The sequence below is a fragment of the Epinephelus lanceolatus genome, chromosome 18 (genome assembly GCF_041903045.1).
Source record: "Epinephelus lanceolatus isolate andai-2023 chromosome 18, ASM4190304v1, whole genome shotgun sequence".
In the NCBI taxonomy this organism is placed as follows: Eukaryota; Metazoa; Chordata; class Actinopteri; order Perciformes; family Serranidae; genus Epinephelus; species Epinephelus lanceolatus.
The window spans coordinates 29,840,146-29,858,173 of NC_135751.1; the positions used below are offsets into that span (position 1 = coordinate 29,840,146).

Here is an 18,028-nt window from a genome sequence, read left to right on the forward strand (position 1 = left end):
GAGACAAACAAGTCATCTTGTTGTTTCACCCCCTCAAAAAACCATCTCTATCTGTTTCTGAAGCAGAACTAAAGCGGCCATGTTGGTTCACCTCAGGATCATAGTGTGCGTACATTTTTAACACGTCAGTGCAAAAACAAGTTCAAATTTATCTCTTCATTATCTGACATTTTTAAATAAATACTCTTCATACATGACTTCATCACAAATATGTTTTCTACATGTCTAACTTTTGTATTTCTTTGTGAAGCATTTTGTGATTCTGTCTTGAAATGTGTTCATAAATATAAATCTTAATTCCTGTCTAATCAGTAACTATACCAATCCATTTCATCTTGATAAAACCGTAATAGTTAAGTGACATTTTATTGATTGATGAAAACAAACAGCTCCATTATTTCAGCAACATTCAGACTTGAGGCCGACTGATGAAGCTGCTGTGTAATCATTTTATAGCAGTCGTAGCTTCAAAGCAGCTCGCTCTGCTGTTTGTTCATGTGTGTAAACAACAGTGTCATCAGCGTGAAGTTTTACATCCACACTGACACAATTATAAAAGGGGCTCAGCACTGAACCTGGTGGAACACCCACACCTACTGACTTGTATATAATAGCTGTGTGTATATATTTGCTGATCTTTGTTTAGCTTTGTTGTCCTTGTTTAGCTGCATGCTTATATTCATATCTTCCTGTACATGTGTTCTTGGCGCTGTGTGAAAGTATATTCAGAGCTACTTACAACCAGAGTCAAATGACTTGTAGGTGTCAACATACACGGCCAATGAAGCTGATTCTGTTTCTGATTATTTGCTATGAAGCCAAACTGGAATCCATAAAAACAAAGAGGTTTATAAAACACAGACACTTTGATTTTTCAGTTTATTGAGAATGTGTCACTGAAAGAATTTGACAAACCTGCCGCACTCTGCAGAATGTATTAAAAAGAAACACAAGAACAGAAGAAATACTACAAACAATAAAATATCTGACAGACAGCTCATGATTCAGATTCAATTTCTGTCATTATACAAGTCAAATTTAAAAGTGGAAACAAACTGAAGTATTAAAATAACACAACACAGAATTTACTTTTGCAAATATATATATACAGTACAGGCCAAAAGTTTGGACACACCTTCTCATTCAATGCGTTTTCTTTATTTTCATGACTATTTACATTGTAGATTCTCACTGAAGGCATCAAAACTATAAATGAACACACGTGGAGTTATGTACTTAACAAAAAAAGGTGAAATAACTGAAAACATGTTTTATATTCTAGTTTCTTCAAAATAGCCACCCTTTGCTCTGATTACTGCTTTGCACACTCTTGGCATTCTCTCGATGAGCTTCAAGAGGTAGTCACCTGAAATGGTTTTCCAACAGTCTTGAAGGAGTTCCCAGAGGTGTTTAGCACTTGTTGGCCCCTTTGCCTTCACTCTGCGGTCCAGCTCACCCCAAACCATCTCGATTGGGTTCAGGTCCGGTGACTGTGGAGGCCAGGTCATCTGCCGCAGCACTCCATCACTCTCCTTCTTGGTCAAATAGCCCTTACACAGCCTGGAGGTGTGTTTGGGGTCATTGTCCTGTTGAAAAATAAATGATCGTCCAACTAAACGCAAACCGGATGGGATGGCATGTCGCTGCAGGATGCTGTGGTAGCCATGCTGGTTCAGTGTGCCTTCAATTTTGAATAAATCCCCAACAGTGTCACCAGCAAAACACCCCCACACCATCACACTTCCTCCTCCATGCTTCACAGTGGGAACCAGGCATGTGGAATCCATCCGTTCACCTTTTCTGCGTCTCACAAAGACACGGCGGTTGGAACCAAAGATCTCAAATTTGGACTCATCAGACCAAAGCACAGATTTCCACTGGTCTAATGTCCATTCCTTGTGTTTCTTGGCCCAAACAAATCTCTTCTGCTTGTTGCCTCTCCTTAGCAGTGGTTTCCTAGCAGCTATTTGACCATGAAGGCCTGATTGGCGCAGTCTCCTCTTAACAGTTGTTCTAGAGATGGGTCTGCTGCTAGAACTCTGTGTGGCATTCATCTGGTCTCTGATCTGAGCTGCTGTTAACTTGCGATTTCTGAGGCTGGTGACTCGGATGAACTTATCCTCAGAAGCAGAGGTGACTCTTGGTCTTCCTTTCCTGGGTCGGTCCTCATGTGTGCCAGTTTCGTTGTAGCGCTTGATGGTTTTTGCGACTCCACTTGGGGACACATTTAAAGTTTTTGCAATTTTCCGGACTGACTGACCTTCATTTCTTAAAGTAATGATGGCCACTCGTTTTTCTTTAGTTAGCTGATTGGTTCTTGCCATAATATGAATTTTAACAGTTGTCCAATAGGGCTGTCGGCTGTGTATTAACCTGACTTCTGCACAACACAACTGATGGTCCCAACCCCATTGATAAAGCAAGAAATTCCACTAATTAACCCTGATAAGGCACACCTGTGAAGTGGAAACCATTTCAGGTGACTACCTCTTGAAGCTCATGGAGAGAATGCCAAGAGTGTGCAAAGCAGTAATCAGAGCAAAGGGTGGCTATTTTGAAGAAACTAGAATATAAAACATGTTTTCAGTTATTTCACCTTTTTTTGTTAAGTACATAACTCCACATGTGTTCATTCATTGTTTTGATGCCTTCAGTGAGAATCTACAATGTAAATAGTCATGAAAATAAAGAAAACGCATTGAATGAGAAGGTGTGTCCAAACTTTTGGCCTGTACTGTATATGTGTGTGTGTGTGTGTGTGTGTGTGTGTGTGTTTATATGTTGAGGATGACTATCTAATTTGTGCATAAAAAGATAAAATTTACAACCAAGCACAAGACGTCATAAGTGATATTTGTGAACACTGATCAAAGTGATAAATGAGATGAACTGATGAGATTTGATGGTGAGAAAAGGCGAGCAGAAAACAGTCAGTCAGCATGTGTGCAGTTGGTGGACGGTCCCTTGTTTCTGAGGATCATCAGCAGAGAGAGTCCACAGCAGTACGCCAGACTCTTCACTATCAGCACTGCGTACAGCACACAGAGCAGCTTCACCCTGCACTGAGACTGGAAGGACACTGACACTGACACTGACACACACACACACACACACACACACACACACACAGATGTTGATCAGTATAACTTGGACTTTTCCAGACGGGACAACCAGCTTTACATGAAGACAGGGGTCGGCTACAATTTGAATGAAAGCTCAAAGGCCCTTATCAAATCCAACAAGTCAGGGCCCCAGCAAGCTTTTTAGGTGTGGAGCCAGGACAGTGACTTTAAATGTTGAAGTGAAAAAGGAAAGACTGGCATTGAAGGAGAGGCAGCAGGTGATCTTACAGTCAGCTTGCTGCAGAGCTGGCAGGTCTGTTGGCTCTCTCTCTGGAGGACAGGAGGCTGCTGGAGCTGGAACCTCTGAAAGAGAAAAGGAGTGAAATGTTTGGAGTGTCAGTGAGAAATGTCAGTCCTCTGCTCCTCTGCTCTCTTTGACAGTGTCTCCACATGAAATTGAATCACTGCTGAACACAGTCACCAAGCCTTCATTACCTTGTTCTGTTTGGGCCTCCACTGTTCCCCCATGGTGCTGGACGGAGCAGCGGTATTTATATGTGCTGTTCTCTTGCTGACTGATCAGCAAGATGGCGGCGGTGTGTCCCAACTCTCTGAGCACCAGCTGCTCTCCCTTAGCAGGGAGCAGAGGTCCATTCTCCTCTTGTCTTTTCCAGGAGAAGCGGACCCGAGGAGGAAACATGCCTGAGGCCAGACACAGCAGGGAGCTCTTCCCCTCCAGGTGGGCTCTGGATGCTGCTGGGTACACGCTCACCACGGGCTTCACTACCTGCTCATCTGAAGTTTGACAGCAGCAACAAGCAGCACAGACACACATTCACACAGTCAGCAGCAGCTTACAGCACTGCACTGCATTCAGTCTGATCCTGGAAACTACATGGACTCTGATCACTAAACTACTCATCAATACAGCACAAAGTTCACTACATATACTGGATTCACCTTCATATCAAACACACTGAGCAGCTACTGTCAGCATGTCTTCTATGGACACTAAAGAAACTATTCTTTATTTTAATGGACGTAAACTTCAGTCACTCTAATTGAACAAGAATTATTATTACATAAAAAAGTGTCACTTTTACTTTTAGTTTTCCTGTATTTTAAATAACTGACGGGTACATGAATACACATATTATACTTTACTACATATTTACCTTCACGTAAAACAAGAAACAATACATTTACCACCGTATACTTTACTCTGACCAATTTAAAAAAATTGATATATAAATAATATTTTTTTTCCACAATTCATATTAATTTTCAACAATTTTAACAACACACAATCACTTGTGAAATATGAATAAAAACTGATATGAAATGAAAATTAAGATGAAAACATACTGATCCTAAATGGAGTAACTTACAATATAATAAAGTATAAAAAATATAATATGATATGATATGATAATATAACATAATATAGTAAAGACATTTTCCTCCACAGAATTTACAGTTTTATTCTTCTATATTAAATATTTGATAAACAATTAACAATTATTTATATTGACATAAAATACAAATTTCCCTTTATTGATTACAATATAAACACAACAGGTTTCACATTTACCAACATAACAACTTTTAAATGTCAGTTTTTAGCTTCTTGTTAATATACAATTAACACAGCATGTCAGCGTGCACGACAGTCGTCTTTAAAAATAATACTCATTATGATAATATAAAATATAGTTTTTTCCTTTTGAAATTCAATCAGCTGTATTTACTTATGCATACAATCTGCCAACATTTACCCTCCAAAGAATATTTGCTGTCATATATTTAAGATGACACTGGAAATAATATATAGTTTTGATTTTGTGTGTATTTGTCTGTGTGTTTATGATCATATATCATCACTGATCAAATATCATTTAAATATTAAAACCACACTGTTGTGTCAAAAAGAATTAGTCAGTTTAAAACCTTTTTTGCCGTGTTGGGCATCGACCTTGTGGAACTTATTTATTTTTTTCATTATAGTAATTTGTTTTTTTGTTGTTGTTTTTTTCATTTCAAATTAAAAACAATAGGTTGGTACAGTTCATTTCAAAGTGTAACTTTAAAATATAAATACAAAGTCATATGAATTATAACAGCTAATCAATTGGCTGACAATATGACATACAAATCATAAAAATAAATACAATATATTGATATACATATATAAAATATAAATACATATATACTATGCAATGTAACCATAAATTGTAAACTACTGTAGCTTAATAAATGTCATGTCTTGATACTTTCTTTAAATGCCCTATTCATTTATTTAATATCGAACACTTTGGGTCTAATATATGATGAATAAAAATAATTAATTTTTCCCAAAAACATTTTTGTTATCTTTATAACCACCTGTAACTCTTAAATCAGGGTGATTGTAAATATAAAATGCTACTAGTTGTCGGAGGATTTGAACATTTCACAAACTGAAATCCTAAATTGTTCTTACTTGCCTGGTTTATCTCAACAATCTTTTTAAATTATGTGTTTAATATTAACTAATAAAGGAATAAATAATGACATATAATCCATATTCTAATAATGTTAACATAACAGATATAATCAGCAAGTTAATACACGAACAACTTTGACACAAGATAAATGTATGTACTTGATTATGTCTTTCTTCAGTGTTTAGTTATTTAAGTGAAACACACACTGACCTGGTATTAATCTCACAAATAAAATATATGTTTAGCTTTACGCTAACTTCTTATTAAAACAAATCCAGGTACGGCATGGTTCATAATTAATATCCACGGTAATCATTCATCAGCAAATTATAATCGAGCTGAATAAATTCTAAGAACATCTCAAACCTGCATTTAGTGATGATGCCAAAGAAAATGTTTTCAAAGCTTTCTAAGAAACAGCTGCGTTACAAACATCTGCCTGCTCTGTTTCACATCAGTATAAACCTAAATAAGGCCATTAGATAAACTTCTCTACCATCAAGAAACACACTAAAAACACACAAAAGACAAAAAGACTTTGTAATAAAAATTAAATTAAAAGTTTAAATGTGACTTACGTGAAGATACTGTGACATCAGTCCCCCGGCCCCAGTAGTCCAAAGCATCACAGTGCTACATCTGCATTCAGTGTCTAAACAAAAACCTCATGTACCAGAAAAATGCCTGAAAACGTCATTATGTGACTGAAATAAACATAAATCCTGGTCAGTATTATACCCTGGTGTCATCCTATGATCATGTGTTTTGTGCTGATTCTTAATCAGCTCTTAAAGTAAAGATTTACTGGAAGATAACATTTACATCTGCGCACTAACTGTGACTTTAAACGATTGATTAACTAACTTTTAACGACTAATCTGCTCATTAAAAATGATAAACACAGTGTTACCTCGTATTCCAATGAGAAATATTTCATCCTGTCCTTTTTCTCTGTCACAAGAATGGGAGAGTGTTGCAGATTGTTGCTGTTAGGTTTTTGTATGGCTCTATATCTCTGTGCTGCCCCGTAATTACACTGTGATAAACCCTCATACAAAAACCTGACACTGTTTCCTGCACTCGAGGAACAGGGACCTGTACTGTCAGCAGTGGGTAAGAATATCACAAAACTTCTATTCTAATTGACAAAACTATTTATACATGTTACACACTTCCTATTTAGCATTTCGCATTGTACATGTTTTAATCAGTTTATTGGGATTTCTTTTAAATTCAGTGTTGTTTTTTTCCTGTCATTGTCATTAATGTACCGTGACATGGCTTATGGTCATATTTGAATCTGAAAAATTTAACTTAAAAATGACTCCAAGGTCATCTTTTCAACATTAAAAAACAACTTTTAAGATATTGATGTAACATCAACCCACTGTATTGTGGTCAACAGCATCCTTTATCCAGACTGTAAAGCTGGATACAGTGCTCGGAAACTGTAGCAACATAGTCTGCTTTAGAAATTATATTTTATTTAATAAGTAAAATACTATTTTCTATTAAAAAATCTTAAAACAAAATAAGAAATAAAGGAGCTTTCAAACTCAGCTTGTTAAAGTGATAGTTCAGGTTTTTGGACATGAAGTTGTGTGAAACGCTGACCATCTGTAGCTCTGATGTGACGGTGTCACTACTGTCAATGAGCCTCCTGCTCTGAGAAATCGCCCGTAGCTTACCGGAGAAAAAGTAGTTCTGAAGATGTACGGGGGACACGTAACCAAAAGGTTTTAAGCTACAAAAAAGTATGCATGTGTTTTGTTAGACTATTTCAACAATTTTAAAACATTCCCGCATTACGTCAGACCATGCTATCAATTGGGACTATTTTCTGGCCAGTATCACTCCTAGGGGTGGGAATCTTTGGGCACCTTACGATTTGATTACGATTACGATTCAGGGGCTACGATTCGATTATAAAACGATTATTGATGCATCTTTAATTTATGTATATCGATGCACTTTTTCACAACACACATTTCTTTTTGTCTCACTGAATAAGCATTCAACACTTGCAATTTTTAAAAACAGTGCATTTGTAATAAGAAAGAGTTGAATTCATTTCCATTATATTTTATTAAACATAGAAATGGAAATGCTTGCAAACTGGAAAGTTACAACTTCGTTGTACGGAACCAAAGGTAACAACAGGTATCTTAATCACAAGATAAAATGCACAGTTAGAGTAACAAATGATTCGGTGGCGACAGACGTCCACGCATCACATGTAACCGCGTTCCTACCTGCCTGCCTTCAACAGTGAGGCCATGACTCCTGTTTTGGTTTGGTTGTAGAGTGTCGGTGAAATAGCGTCGGGATGGGATGGTGTATCTGGGCTCCAGTGTATGCAGCAGTGCTCGAAATCCCTGATTTTCCACGACAGAATAAGGACACAAATCCTTGGCAATAAATGTCGCGATGGCCTTCGTAATTCGCTTCGCCTTTTCCGATGAGGGTGGCAGCTTTCTAATTGCTTCCTCGATTGTTCTGTGGTCGGTAGCGCCACTAGTTGCCGCAGCAACAACAGCCTGCCATCTCTCTGACTCCTCCGTCAGGTGGAATCGAGTTACATGGCTTCTCATGTTTGTTGTGTTGCCAAAGTATTTTATTTTAGCACGACACAGTTTACATATAACGTGGCTCTTGTCCAATTCGCTTCCGCCGTCAACGTTGTAGAAGCCGAAGTATTTCCACACATCTGCTTTTAAATTAGAAGAAACTGTTCAGCTCTCACGGCGAGATGGGTGGCGGTCAGCCATGTTTGTTTTCCTCTGTGTGCGTGTCGGCGTGTCTGCTCCAGGTGAGCATCCCAAAGTGTCCCGGAGATGACACGTACCGCGCTTCTTAGTTCCGCATTATTTAGAACCTTCTGTATTGCTCTAATTAACAGATTTAAATAATCGAAATTTGGACGTTTGTGAATCGATTCAGATTCGTCCACGTCCGAATCGCGATGCATCTAAGAATCGGAAATTTCCCCCACCCCTAATCACTCCGCCGTGCAGGCCCGCAAGACAGCACGCCAACAGAAATCAATCAGACAGTTCATCACCACGCCGTGCAGGTGCGCAGGATAGCAACGGCTAACGAAAACTTCACCGGCTGTTTCCAACAGAGAACCAGTAGGCTATTATTAGTGAGGAAAAAGATGTACTAGCCCTATATATACACCTACTACTACAGCGTGAACACCGGCTCAGGCTCACGACACACCCTCGTCAGCTGCAGGTAAACAGAGGAATACCAAAATGGTGCGAATTTGTGATTTCCCCAGCTGTGGGAATAAAAACATTGCCGGCTCCCAATTCCATTGGTTTCCTGTTACAGATGTAACCCCGTAGGCAACTTTGGCTAACCCACCACCAGAACAAAGCAGAGACTGGTCATAATCACATATGAATTCACATTTCTATGTGATTGATTACTCATGTCATGGATTTAGCAGTTCGCCTAATATAATAAACTAAATGCCGACGGTAAAACGGGCCGCGTATAATGTACTCTCCACAACACAACAGGCTATTAGTTCAATCAAACATTTTGTTTTACAGACAATCAGTTACAGACATCGTTATATAGACTGGTATTAGGTAATATAGTATCTCTCTTTGGGCACAGCAGTGCGGAAATTGCGTTTTCTCTGTCCGTCGGGATCTGTGGGCAGCTGAGGTGAGCTTGACATACGCGCAGCTGCCTCACCCTCGCCGGCTTGGTAGCGAGGAAACCGATGGAATTGAGAGCCGGCGATGTTTTTATTCCCACAGCTGGGGAAATCACAACTTCGCACCATTTTGGTATTCCTCTGTTTACCTGCAGCTGACGAGGGTGTGTCGTGAGCCTGAGCCGGTGTTCACGCTGTAGTAGCAGGTGTATATATAGGGCTAGTACATCTTCTTCCTCACTAATAATAGCCTACTGGTTCTCTGTTGGAAACAGCTGATGAAGTTTTCGTTAGCCGTTGCTATCCTGCGCACCTGCACAGTGTGGTGATGAACTGTCTGATTGATTTCTGTTGGCGTGCTGTCTTGCAGGCCTGCACGGCGGAGTGATACTGGCCAGAAAATAGTCCCAATTGATAGCAAGGTCTGACGTAATGCTTGGATGTTTTAAAATTGTTGAAATAGTCTAACAAAACACATGCATACTTTTTTGTAGCTTAAAACTTTTTGGTTACGTGTCCCCCGTACATCTTCAGAACTACTTTTTCTCCGGTAAGCTACAGGCGATTTCTCAGAGCAGGAGGTTCGTTGAGAGTAGTGACACCGTCACATCAGAGCTACAGATGGTCAGCGTTTCACACAACTTCATGTCCAAAAACCTGAACTATCACTTTAAGGGACTTGAAGAACACTGAACAAAATGCATTCAGATGAAAATAAATGTGAGATTATATAACTGGTAACATTTTTAAATACTGTTGTAAATTTGTTGAATAAAAATTGAAACATCAAAGCAATTGAGAATGTTTAAATTTGATTAGAGCTTCATTTCATTTGGTCTTTTTGGCAGATATCAGTAGATGACAGGGTAATAAAACAAAATAAAGATTATTCTTCTGTAATTGGTTTTAAAGATGAGGAGAAGGTCATTAAAGTCCACTCTTTGTTGCTGTTTTAGACAAGTTGTGAATGAAGCATACTGCAGGGGAACACCGGGGTTTTTGTTCAGGTCTACTGATGCTTTGTGTCACTGTGGCTCTCTGGCACAGTAATACACAGCAGTGTCTTCAGGCTGCACATTCTGTCCGTTTAGAGTCACTGTGTTGCTGGAAGAGTCTAAGCTGATACTGAACTTGTTCTTCAGTGAATCTTTGTAGTGAGTGCCTCCAGTATATTTCATTCCAATCCACTCCAGTCCTTTCCCTGCAGGCTGTCTGATCCAAGCTGTGTTGTAGCTGCCCATAGAATAAGAGACCTGACAGGTGATGGTGAGACGTTGACCTGGCTGCACAGTCACAGAGACTGGCTGCGTCAACTGTTCACACTTCACACCTGTTAAATTCATTCAAATAAACACAAGAAGTTTGTGCTCTAAAAAAGGATCAGCACTCAGTAAATAACCTCCTAAGCCCTACGATAAGCTATTATGACAAGGCTTAACTATGCAGACCAGTGAGCAGTGATAACTAACATGTCTTTGGGGTCATCGGGTGGGAACCTCCTTTCACCGGTGTTTCGTCTAGTTGGTCCCATGACACCTCCAGGAGGCTAGACAGTGATCTCTGGCGTCCCAGAGACACTCCCCTAATGCCAGGTCTCACTGCTCCCCTCCCCGCACCCACCCAATAACCTCCTTTATCTTACTTACACATGGCTTTCTCAGCCCAAACAGCACTGCCACCTTCAACCAAACCCAGGCTCCGTACATGCGAGCTCCAGGCAGAAGCACGGCTGATACTACCTTTCCTAGCACATTCACCATCCTCTGTTTCACACGCTACATAGCATAACTACAATATAAGCTAAAGTTAAAGGTGATAAATAAACTTACAGGATCAGCAAACACACTCACCTTGCCGCATGGCCTCAAACAAAATGGATTCAAATAGGCCACTCCCACACTTAAATACTTCCTCTTCCTGGATTTCCTCCTGAGAGGAAGTGGATCTCTCCACCTGATCTCAAGGAGTTATGTGCCCTGCTTAGTAGTTCCCCCTGCTGGCCCCCAACTGACATTACTTCTTCTGTAATAGATAAACTGGCTACATTTAATTGCTTCATCTGACATTTCCCTCACTGTCTTCCTCAAACTCTGTCCCCGCGCTCTGAGTTCCCCCAGGAGCGAGACAGCTGATCTTGCTATGAATCCCCTACACCCCACTTCCACTGGACAAATCCTAGTCTTCCATCCTCGCTGCTCAGCTTCTGCTCCTAAGTCTGCATATCTAAGCTTTTTTCTTTCATAGGCTTCTTCCACTGAGTCTTCCCAAGGAACTGTCAGCTCAATGAAATAAACTATCTGTTGACTCACTGACCACAACACTATGTCAGGCCTCTGCCTGGTACAAACTATTTCCTGGGGAACAACAAGCTTTCCCCCTAAATCTACTTGCATTTCCCAGTCACAAGCACCTTCTAGGCGGCCACACCCTTGCCTCCTCACTAACTTATCCCTTCTGTATTTCTCTCCCTCACGGACAAACTGAATTGCTAAACTCCTATCCTTAACACCTTCTGAATTCACCTGTCTTTGTTCCCCTTCAATGCCTGCAGCTAAACATTTCAACACCTGGTTATGTCCCCATGTGTATCGGCCTTGTGACAAGCTAACTTTACAGCCTGACAAAATATGCTTTAAGGTTGCGGTACGTGAACACAATGGGCATGATGGGTCCTCATTTACCCACAGTTTTAGGTTCTGGGGGGTTGGTAACACATCGTATGTAGCCCCTACCAGGAATCTAATACGATTCTCCTCCATACTCCACAGGTCCCTCCAACTAAGCTTCCTCTTCTCTACACTTTCCCAATTCAACCACTGTCCCTGTTTAGCCTGGGCCACTACTTTTGCACCCCTTAGCATCTCTTCCTGTCTGCGTATCTGTTCCACAACCAGCTTTCTTTTATCTTTGAGACCTGCTGTATTCCATACCAGTTTGCCTGAACCAAGCCCCAGGCCTCCCCGGCCAAACTGAACATTACCTACAATCTCTGCATGCCTAAGAGCTGCCTCTGCCTCCTGAACTGCCGATCTTGGGTTCCACTTCCTCCCCTTGGTTGGATTTGGAACCACACTCCTAACTACCACGTCCTTACTCCCAGATAACAAGAGCTCTGTCCTGACCTTGGTACATTTAAATTCCTCTGTTAAACTAGATACTGGCAGCTGAAGTATCCCTTTTCCATACAATGCAACACTACTTAGGCACCTAGGAGCGCCCAACCACTTCCTAATATAGGAGCTAACCGACCTTTCAATTCTCTCCACAACGGATATTGGAATTTCATAAACTGACAATGGCCACATTAACCTAGGATATAGCCCAAATTGCAAACACCACAACTTCAACTTTCCTGGAAGTTCTGATTTATCTATTCTATCCAATCCTTCTGCCACATCTTTCCTAAATTTCACCACCTGTTCCTTATCATTCAACTCTATTGTACCACCTCTTTACTGACTTTTCCCTAATTGTTGGGACGTCCTCATCATCTATGACAAACTTCCTATCACTTAACTTCCCTCTACATATCGAGATGCTTCTAGATTTACTAGGCTTGATTTTCATGCTGGCCCACTTGAGGTTCTTATTTACCTTCTCTAGAGAAAATGATCTGTAACAAATGATCAAATTAACCCTATGGGCCCTAATGACGCATAGTGCGTCCAAATTCACACCTGTTCTTCTCTATGGATTTTCTCCGCGACCGTTCGTCATAGTGAGAAGCCACTCATATCACGTGAAACAGCGGAACTGAAGCCTTCCGACAAGACTACTTGTAGGTAGTCCAATGTTTTCACAGCGGAAAAAAAAAAGATAAAGTTACACTAAAATTATGTATAACAGAGCTTTCATACAGCTCTGCAAACACATTACTCTTGGATGGATTACTCGCGAATGCAGGCTCGCACAGAAATGCCACGCATATCACATGAAAGCGCAGGACTAGAGCTTTCCAGTGATACCACATATCCACATATCATTGTGCTGTCATCCCATCATGCTATAAATCCAGATCAATTGTCTACAAAATAAAAACCTGACGAATTTCTTTACAACCCATTATACAGATCTTGTTATCAGTCACTTCATATAGTGAGGAATATTGTATCTTACCACGTCTTAGGCTTGGGTGTGTTTCTCTCTGTCTATCCACATTTGTAGTCCGGCTTTCAAGATGCAAATATCTTCATATTGTCCAGTTGACACTCCATCAAACTGTGTATGACAAGACCAGCGCACTTCACCTTTGCGCACCCAGACAACTGAGGCCTAATTATGCATGCGTGACAGGGCTGTAGTCACCATATACATTGAGGGGGACACGCCCCCCCCCCCCCCGCCCAGTCACCAAAATGCCCCCCCAATATATAACTGAAACTGAAAAACAACAACAAAAAACGTTCAGGTCAGGTCAAAGAGCAGCACGGAGCACAGAGAAGTAAGTCAAGATCATGTCGACAAGAAAACGTCCAGAATTTTTTTTTACTGCAAACAAAGTGGCACATATTATCTTGGAGGACATCATTGCACTTGGTTGACTATTTTTCTATGATCTTAGATGTAAATATTGCATATTTCTTTCAGATAAAACACATTTTGAACTTGTGAATGAGTCAATGGAATTTCTTGCAATAATGAAAAATACTGGCAATCATGTCCTCCTGGCACAAACCACATGTTTTGGACAACTGTGAAGTGACAGAATGTCCCAGCATCATGGTTCTTATATTACCAGATTCCAGAGAGTCTCCCCTCTTCATATATGGCAGAATATGTCAACTTCCAACTTGCTATGCTGAGATACATGTAAAAATGTAAGAATTTAGTAACATGGATTTTGGTTTTTCATTGATATAAAAATTAATATAACTGACAACTGACAGATGAAGAGAAGTACTTCCTGCTAAAGAATGAGTGGTTCAAACATAATTATAAATACCCACAAACAAAGTTTGGTGAAAGGCAATTATGCTATAGTATGAAGTGGGAACATGATAAGATGGGATTAATCTAATATGATGTGTGTAGTCCTTTATAGATGTAGCCTCTTAATTTGGCAGTCAGAGTGCACCAAATTAAAGCCTCTTGATATATAATTGATAAAAATTTCTGACCCCCCCACGTGCACCACGACTAAATGACCTCAGTATTTCAAAAATCCTGCGTACGGCCCTGGATGAGAGGGTAATAAAACAAAATAAAGATTATTCTTCTGTAATTGGTTTTAAAGATGAGGAGAAGGTCATTAAACTCCACTCTTTGTTGCTGTTTTAGACAAGTTGTGAATGAAGCATACTGCAGGGGAACACCGGGGTTTTTGTTCAGGTCTACTGATGCTTTGTGTCATTGTGGCTCTCTGGCACAGTAATACACAGCAGTGTCTTCAGACTGCACATTCTGTCCGTTCAGAGTCACTGTCTTGCTGGAAGAGTCTAAGGCAACAGTGAACTTGTTCTTCAGTGAATCTTTGACAGTGGTGTCACGACTGATCCACTCCAGTCCTGTCCCTGCAGGCTGTCTGATCCAATGTGTGTAGTCGCTGCTCACAGAATAAGAGACCTGACAGGTGATGGTCAGACGTTGACCTGGCTGCACAGTCACAGAGGCTGGCTGTGTCAACTGTTGACACTTCACACCTGTTAAAAGGAGAAAATGATTTGTAACAAATGATCAAATTTACAAAAGAAGAACTGTTGACTTTGACAAATCCAGAGAGACTCACATCCAGCTGCCAACAGCAGCAGCAGAGCTACAGAGAACATGGTTGATGTTGAAACTGACGTGCTGTGAACTCCACTGACAGCCTGATGTGATGTTTTTATAGCTGAGTAACAAGGAAGCTCACTGAGTTTGCATAGAATCAAACATATGAAGCATCAGTGTTGGTCTGACTGGAGCCAATAGAAGAGTCTGTTCAGTGTTATTATGTCTGCAGAGTGACAACAAATCACTTGTGATAATTTAATTCATTACCCACTGACATGTAACATTTTCCAAATGTCCCTGCATTTACAGAAAATATTCAAGTGTTAATTTTGTCATATGATACAAAATGCATGCCTGAATATATAGTACTGATGCTTCTGGTTTGCAGGTTTAAACAGAAAAAATTTAAACGGTAAATGGCCACAAAACAGCTTTAGTGTTAACATGAAGTTAACATTAATCACTGTTTTCAACATGTTTTGGATTGTGAACATTTCAGGTTTCTATTTATCTTCAGATCCAGCCAATTTCTGTGATCAAACGTTGTTCTGATGTGCTTTACTTGTGTTTTTTTTATTGAGGGGGTGATATTCGGAGGAACTGATGAGTTTACAGTCAAATATAGAGAAATCTAATGTGGATATATCAAAGTGCTTTTGCAGGTGGTGAGAACTCTGATGTCATTAAGATCACATTGCTGTTTGTTGTCTGTGGAGGTTTTTGTGCAGCTGTTCCACTTTCTTCAGTCACTGTGCTTTGTCGAGTACAGAAGTAAACAGCAGAATCTTCTGCTGTCAGGCTCTTGACCTCGAGGTACTGAGTGCTGCTGGGCACATCTTCAGTCATGATGAAACGGCTTTGAAAGGAGCTGCCATAGCTAGCAGAGTTTGAACCTGTGTTCATCCTCCCAATCCACTCCAGAGCATTCCCTGGCCTCTGTCGTATCCAGTGCAGATAGTTGCTTGTCATGCTATAACCAGAAATGATACATGACATCTTCACTGTCTCTCCAGGTCTTTTCACCTCAGAGGAAGACTGGTCCAGTTTGATCTCACTCCAAACTCCTGTAAGTAAAGAAATGATCATTATCCATCAAACTTGTGTAATCACAGGTTGCACATTTTTAAAAGCATCAAACAAGATTTAAGTTTCTCACCATGAATAGTAACTACAAATAATAAACTCCAGATAACTGTATTTTCCATTCTGTGATAAACACTGTAGTTCAGTGCTTTCTGATCTGAGTGTTTCAGAAATATATCAAACTGTCCCAGTGATCTGCCACAAGTTGCTGATGGTGTGTTTATAAGAGAGGAAGAGTTTGCATAGACCTCCCTCTGTGGGTTTAAACAGGGAACATGTGACACAGATACATTTCCATAAGTAGAGTATCTCTACAAGAACGACACGGGAAACTGTAAAATATTAATATCCTGGCAACTAATTTCTGCTCCAATGGAAGATAACGGGACAACGACAATCTTTAACTAATGGTGCAATGAAGAGCTTTTTGGCTAAATTACAAAAAGTAATTTACATTGTTTGTTTTGTATTTGTGAAGAGGCAGAGCTACTGTTTAAGTTATAATGAAGTTACCAGATGTTATTTTCCATCCCATTACATGGTAACAGGGCACATTTTGCCCCATCCTCTCTGGGCATCACAATACACAAAAGTAAATGATTAAAACATGTCATATACATCTTGTATTCAGGGAAAATCAAGCCTATCTAACTCTCTTCTATACTGATGTTGGCTGCAGTGGAAGTCAGATGACATCTACACAGATGCATTAAATACATGATCAGTATGAGTCAATGAGTCAAACTCAGTCAGTCCTAGACTGCCCTCTAGAGTTTTGAAAGAGGGACTCAGCATGGAGACACATGACGTTTTGTTCATTAGGTCTGTTTAATAGTCTGAACTCTGTGGATGTTGTATTCTGTCACTGTCTGCTGAGAGAGAGGAGATCTGACCTGTTTGAGTCTTCTTCCAGTCTGTATGGTGATACAATTATTTCACTGCAATGATCTATAATGTTTATTTATTGTTGTTGTTTTTTTCTTTTTACATTTGGTACAATATCAGATAAAGAGTGGCCTGTGGGACTCTGGGTGAAGTGTTCAGAAGTCCTGCTGTTCCAGTTTTATAATTACGGTTGGATCAAAGTGGTGTCTCATGATCAGGTTTATTCTTTTCTCTCTATCTTAGTATCATATTCAGTGTTTTAGTGCATTCATTGTGCCTTGGTCAGAGTCTGCACCTTCAGCCCCTGATTCTGTATACTGCTCCTAAATTAGCACATGCAGTAATTTCTTTCAACCCCAAAGCAAAGACAGTTGTTGTTTATCAGCCCAGTCAGAGGGGTTACTGTAGGTTTTTGTACAGCTGCTCAACCAACTCCAGTCACTGTGTGTCTCGAGCACAATAATAAACAGCAGAATCTTCAGTTTTCAGACTGTTCATCTGCAGATACACCTGCTGTCTGCTGTTGTCTCTGGAGATGGTGAACCGGCCTCGAACTGACTGAGAGTAGTAGATGTAGCCACTGCTACCACTGATACTGGCAACCCACTCCAGTCCTTTTCCAGGAGCCTGTCTGATCCAGGCCATGTAGTAGTAATCAAAGTCTAACCCAGAGGCTGTACAGGTCAGTCTTTGAGATTCTCCAGGCCTTTTAATCACTGGTTCAGATTGTGTCAGAGTCTGACCATTAACACCTGTCAAGACAGCAAGAAAACCATGACATGCAACAAATTTACAACCTAAAAGAAAACCTAATATAGTAATCAACAAAAATCTTCACCTGCCCAGCAGATAGTTAAAAGCAGCAGTCCTGTCCTATAGTCCATTATGTTAAACTGTGTGTCCACTGTTCTCTGTCCTCCTCTCTGCAGTCAGATAAGTAGAGGTGGAAGATATCTGAGTTTTGCATTGACTCCTCCTTTTACATAAACAGAGTCTTCTGTTCAATCTCTCCTTAAAATTAATTTTCATATTCTGGCTTTTCCCCCTAACTAACAGTATTTGTGTGATTATTTTAAAGAATCATTTCTGTCATCATCTCTCATGACAACCTGATGTTATTATTATCCTTGTTTTAC

General features: G+C 40.1%; 2 protein-coding genes and 1 gene segment (V, D, J or C); all 3 read right to left on the reverse strand.

Annotated features, from left to right (window-relative positions):
• The window catches only part of LOC144458564 (immunoglobulin gamma-1 heavy chain-like), a 133,269-nt gene that overhangs the window by 92,856 nt on the left and 22,385 nt on the right, over positions 1 to 18,028 (reverse strand). The gene's annotated exons all lie outside the window — the stretch shown is intronic.
• On the reverse strand, positions 2,650 to 13,434 carry LOC144458646 (uncharacterized). Of its 4 annotated transcripts, none has more exons than XM_078161572.1 (4): positions 7,798 to 8,070; positions 3,558 to 3,857; positions 3,351 to 3,425; positions 2,650 to 3,091 (listed from the first exon to the last, which is right to left on the reverse strand). In XM_078161572.1, the coding sequence occupies exons 2-4, from the start codon at positions 3,760 to 3,762 to the stop codon at positions 2,931 to 2,933; spliced, it is 441 nt and encodes a 146-aa protein (XP_078017698.1). In that variant the 5' UTR covers positions 3,763 to 3,857; positions 7,798 to 8,070; the 3' UTR covers positions 2,650 to 2,930. The 4 variants fall into 4 exon arrangements, with proteins under 4 accessions (XP_078017698.1, XP_078017699.1, XP_078017697.1 ...); XM_078161573.1 differs by lacking the exon at positions 7,798 to 8,070 and adding an exon at positions 13,332 to 13,434 and having other exon boundaries at positions 2,651 to 3,091; XM_078161571.1 differs by lacking the exon at positions 7,798 to 8,070 and adding an exon at positions 6,124 to 7,167 and having other exon boundaries at positions 2,653 to 3,091.
• On the reverse strand, positions 10,065 to 15,098 carry LOC144458647 (immunoglobulin heavy variable 3-53-like). The segment is given in 3 exon segments: positions 10,065 to 10,545; positions 11,817 to 11,819; positions 14,941 to 15,098. Coding segments are annotated over 3 exon segments (348 nt in total).

Excerpts from the sequence above, each read along its gene's own strand:
- LOC144458646 (XM_078161570.1), bottom strand. The coding sequence starts at position 3,897 with ATGTGTGTCTGTGCTGCTTGTTGCTGCTGTCAAACTTCAGATGAGCAG. Across the intron at positions 3,426-3,557 it reads GGAGGCCCAAACAGAACAAG|AGGTTCCAGCTCCAGCAGCC; the intron begins GTAATGAAGGCT and ends TTTCTCTTTCAG. Across the intron at positions 3,092-3,350 it reads AGCTCTGCAGCAAGCTGACT|TGTCAGTGTCAGTGTCCTTC; the intron begins GTAAGATCACCT and ends TGTGTGTGTCAG.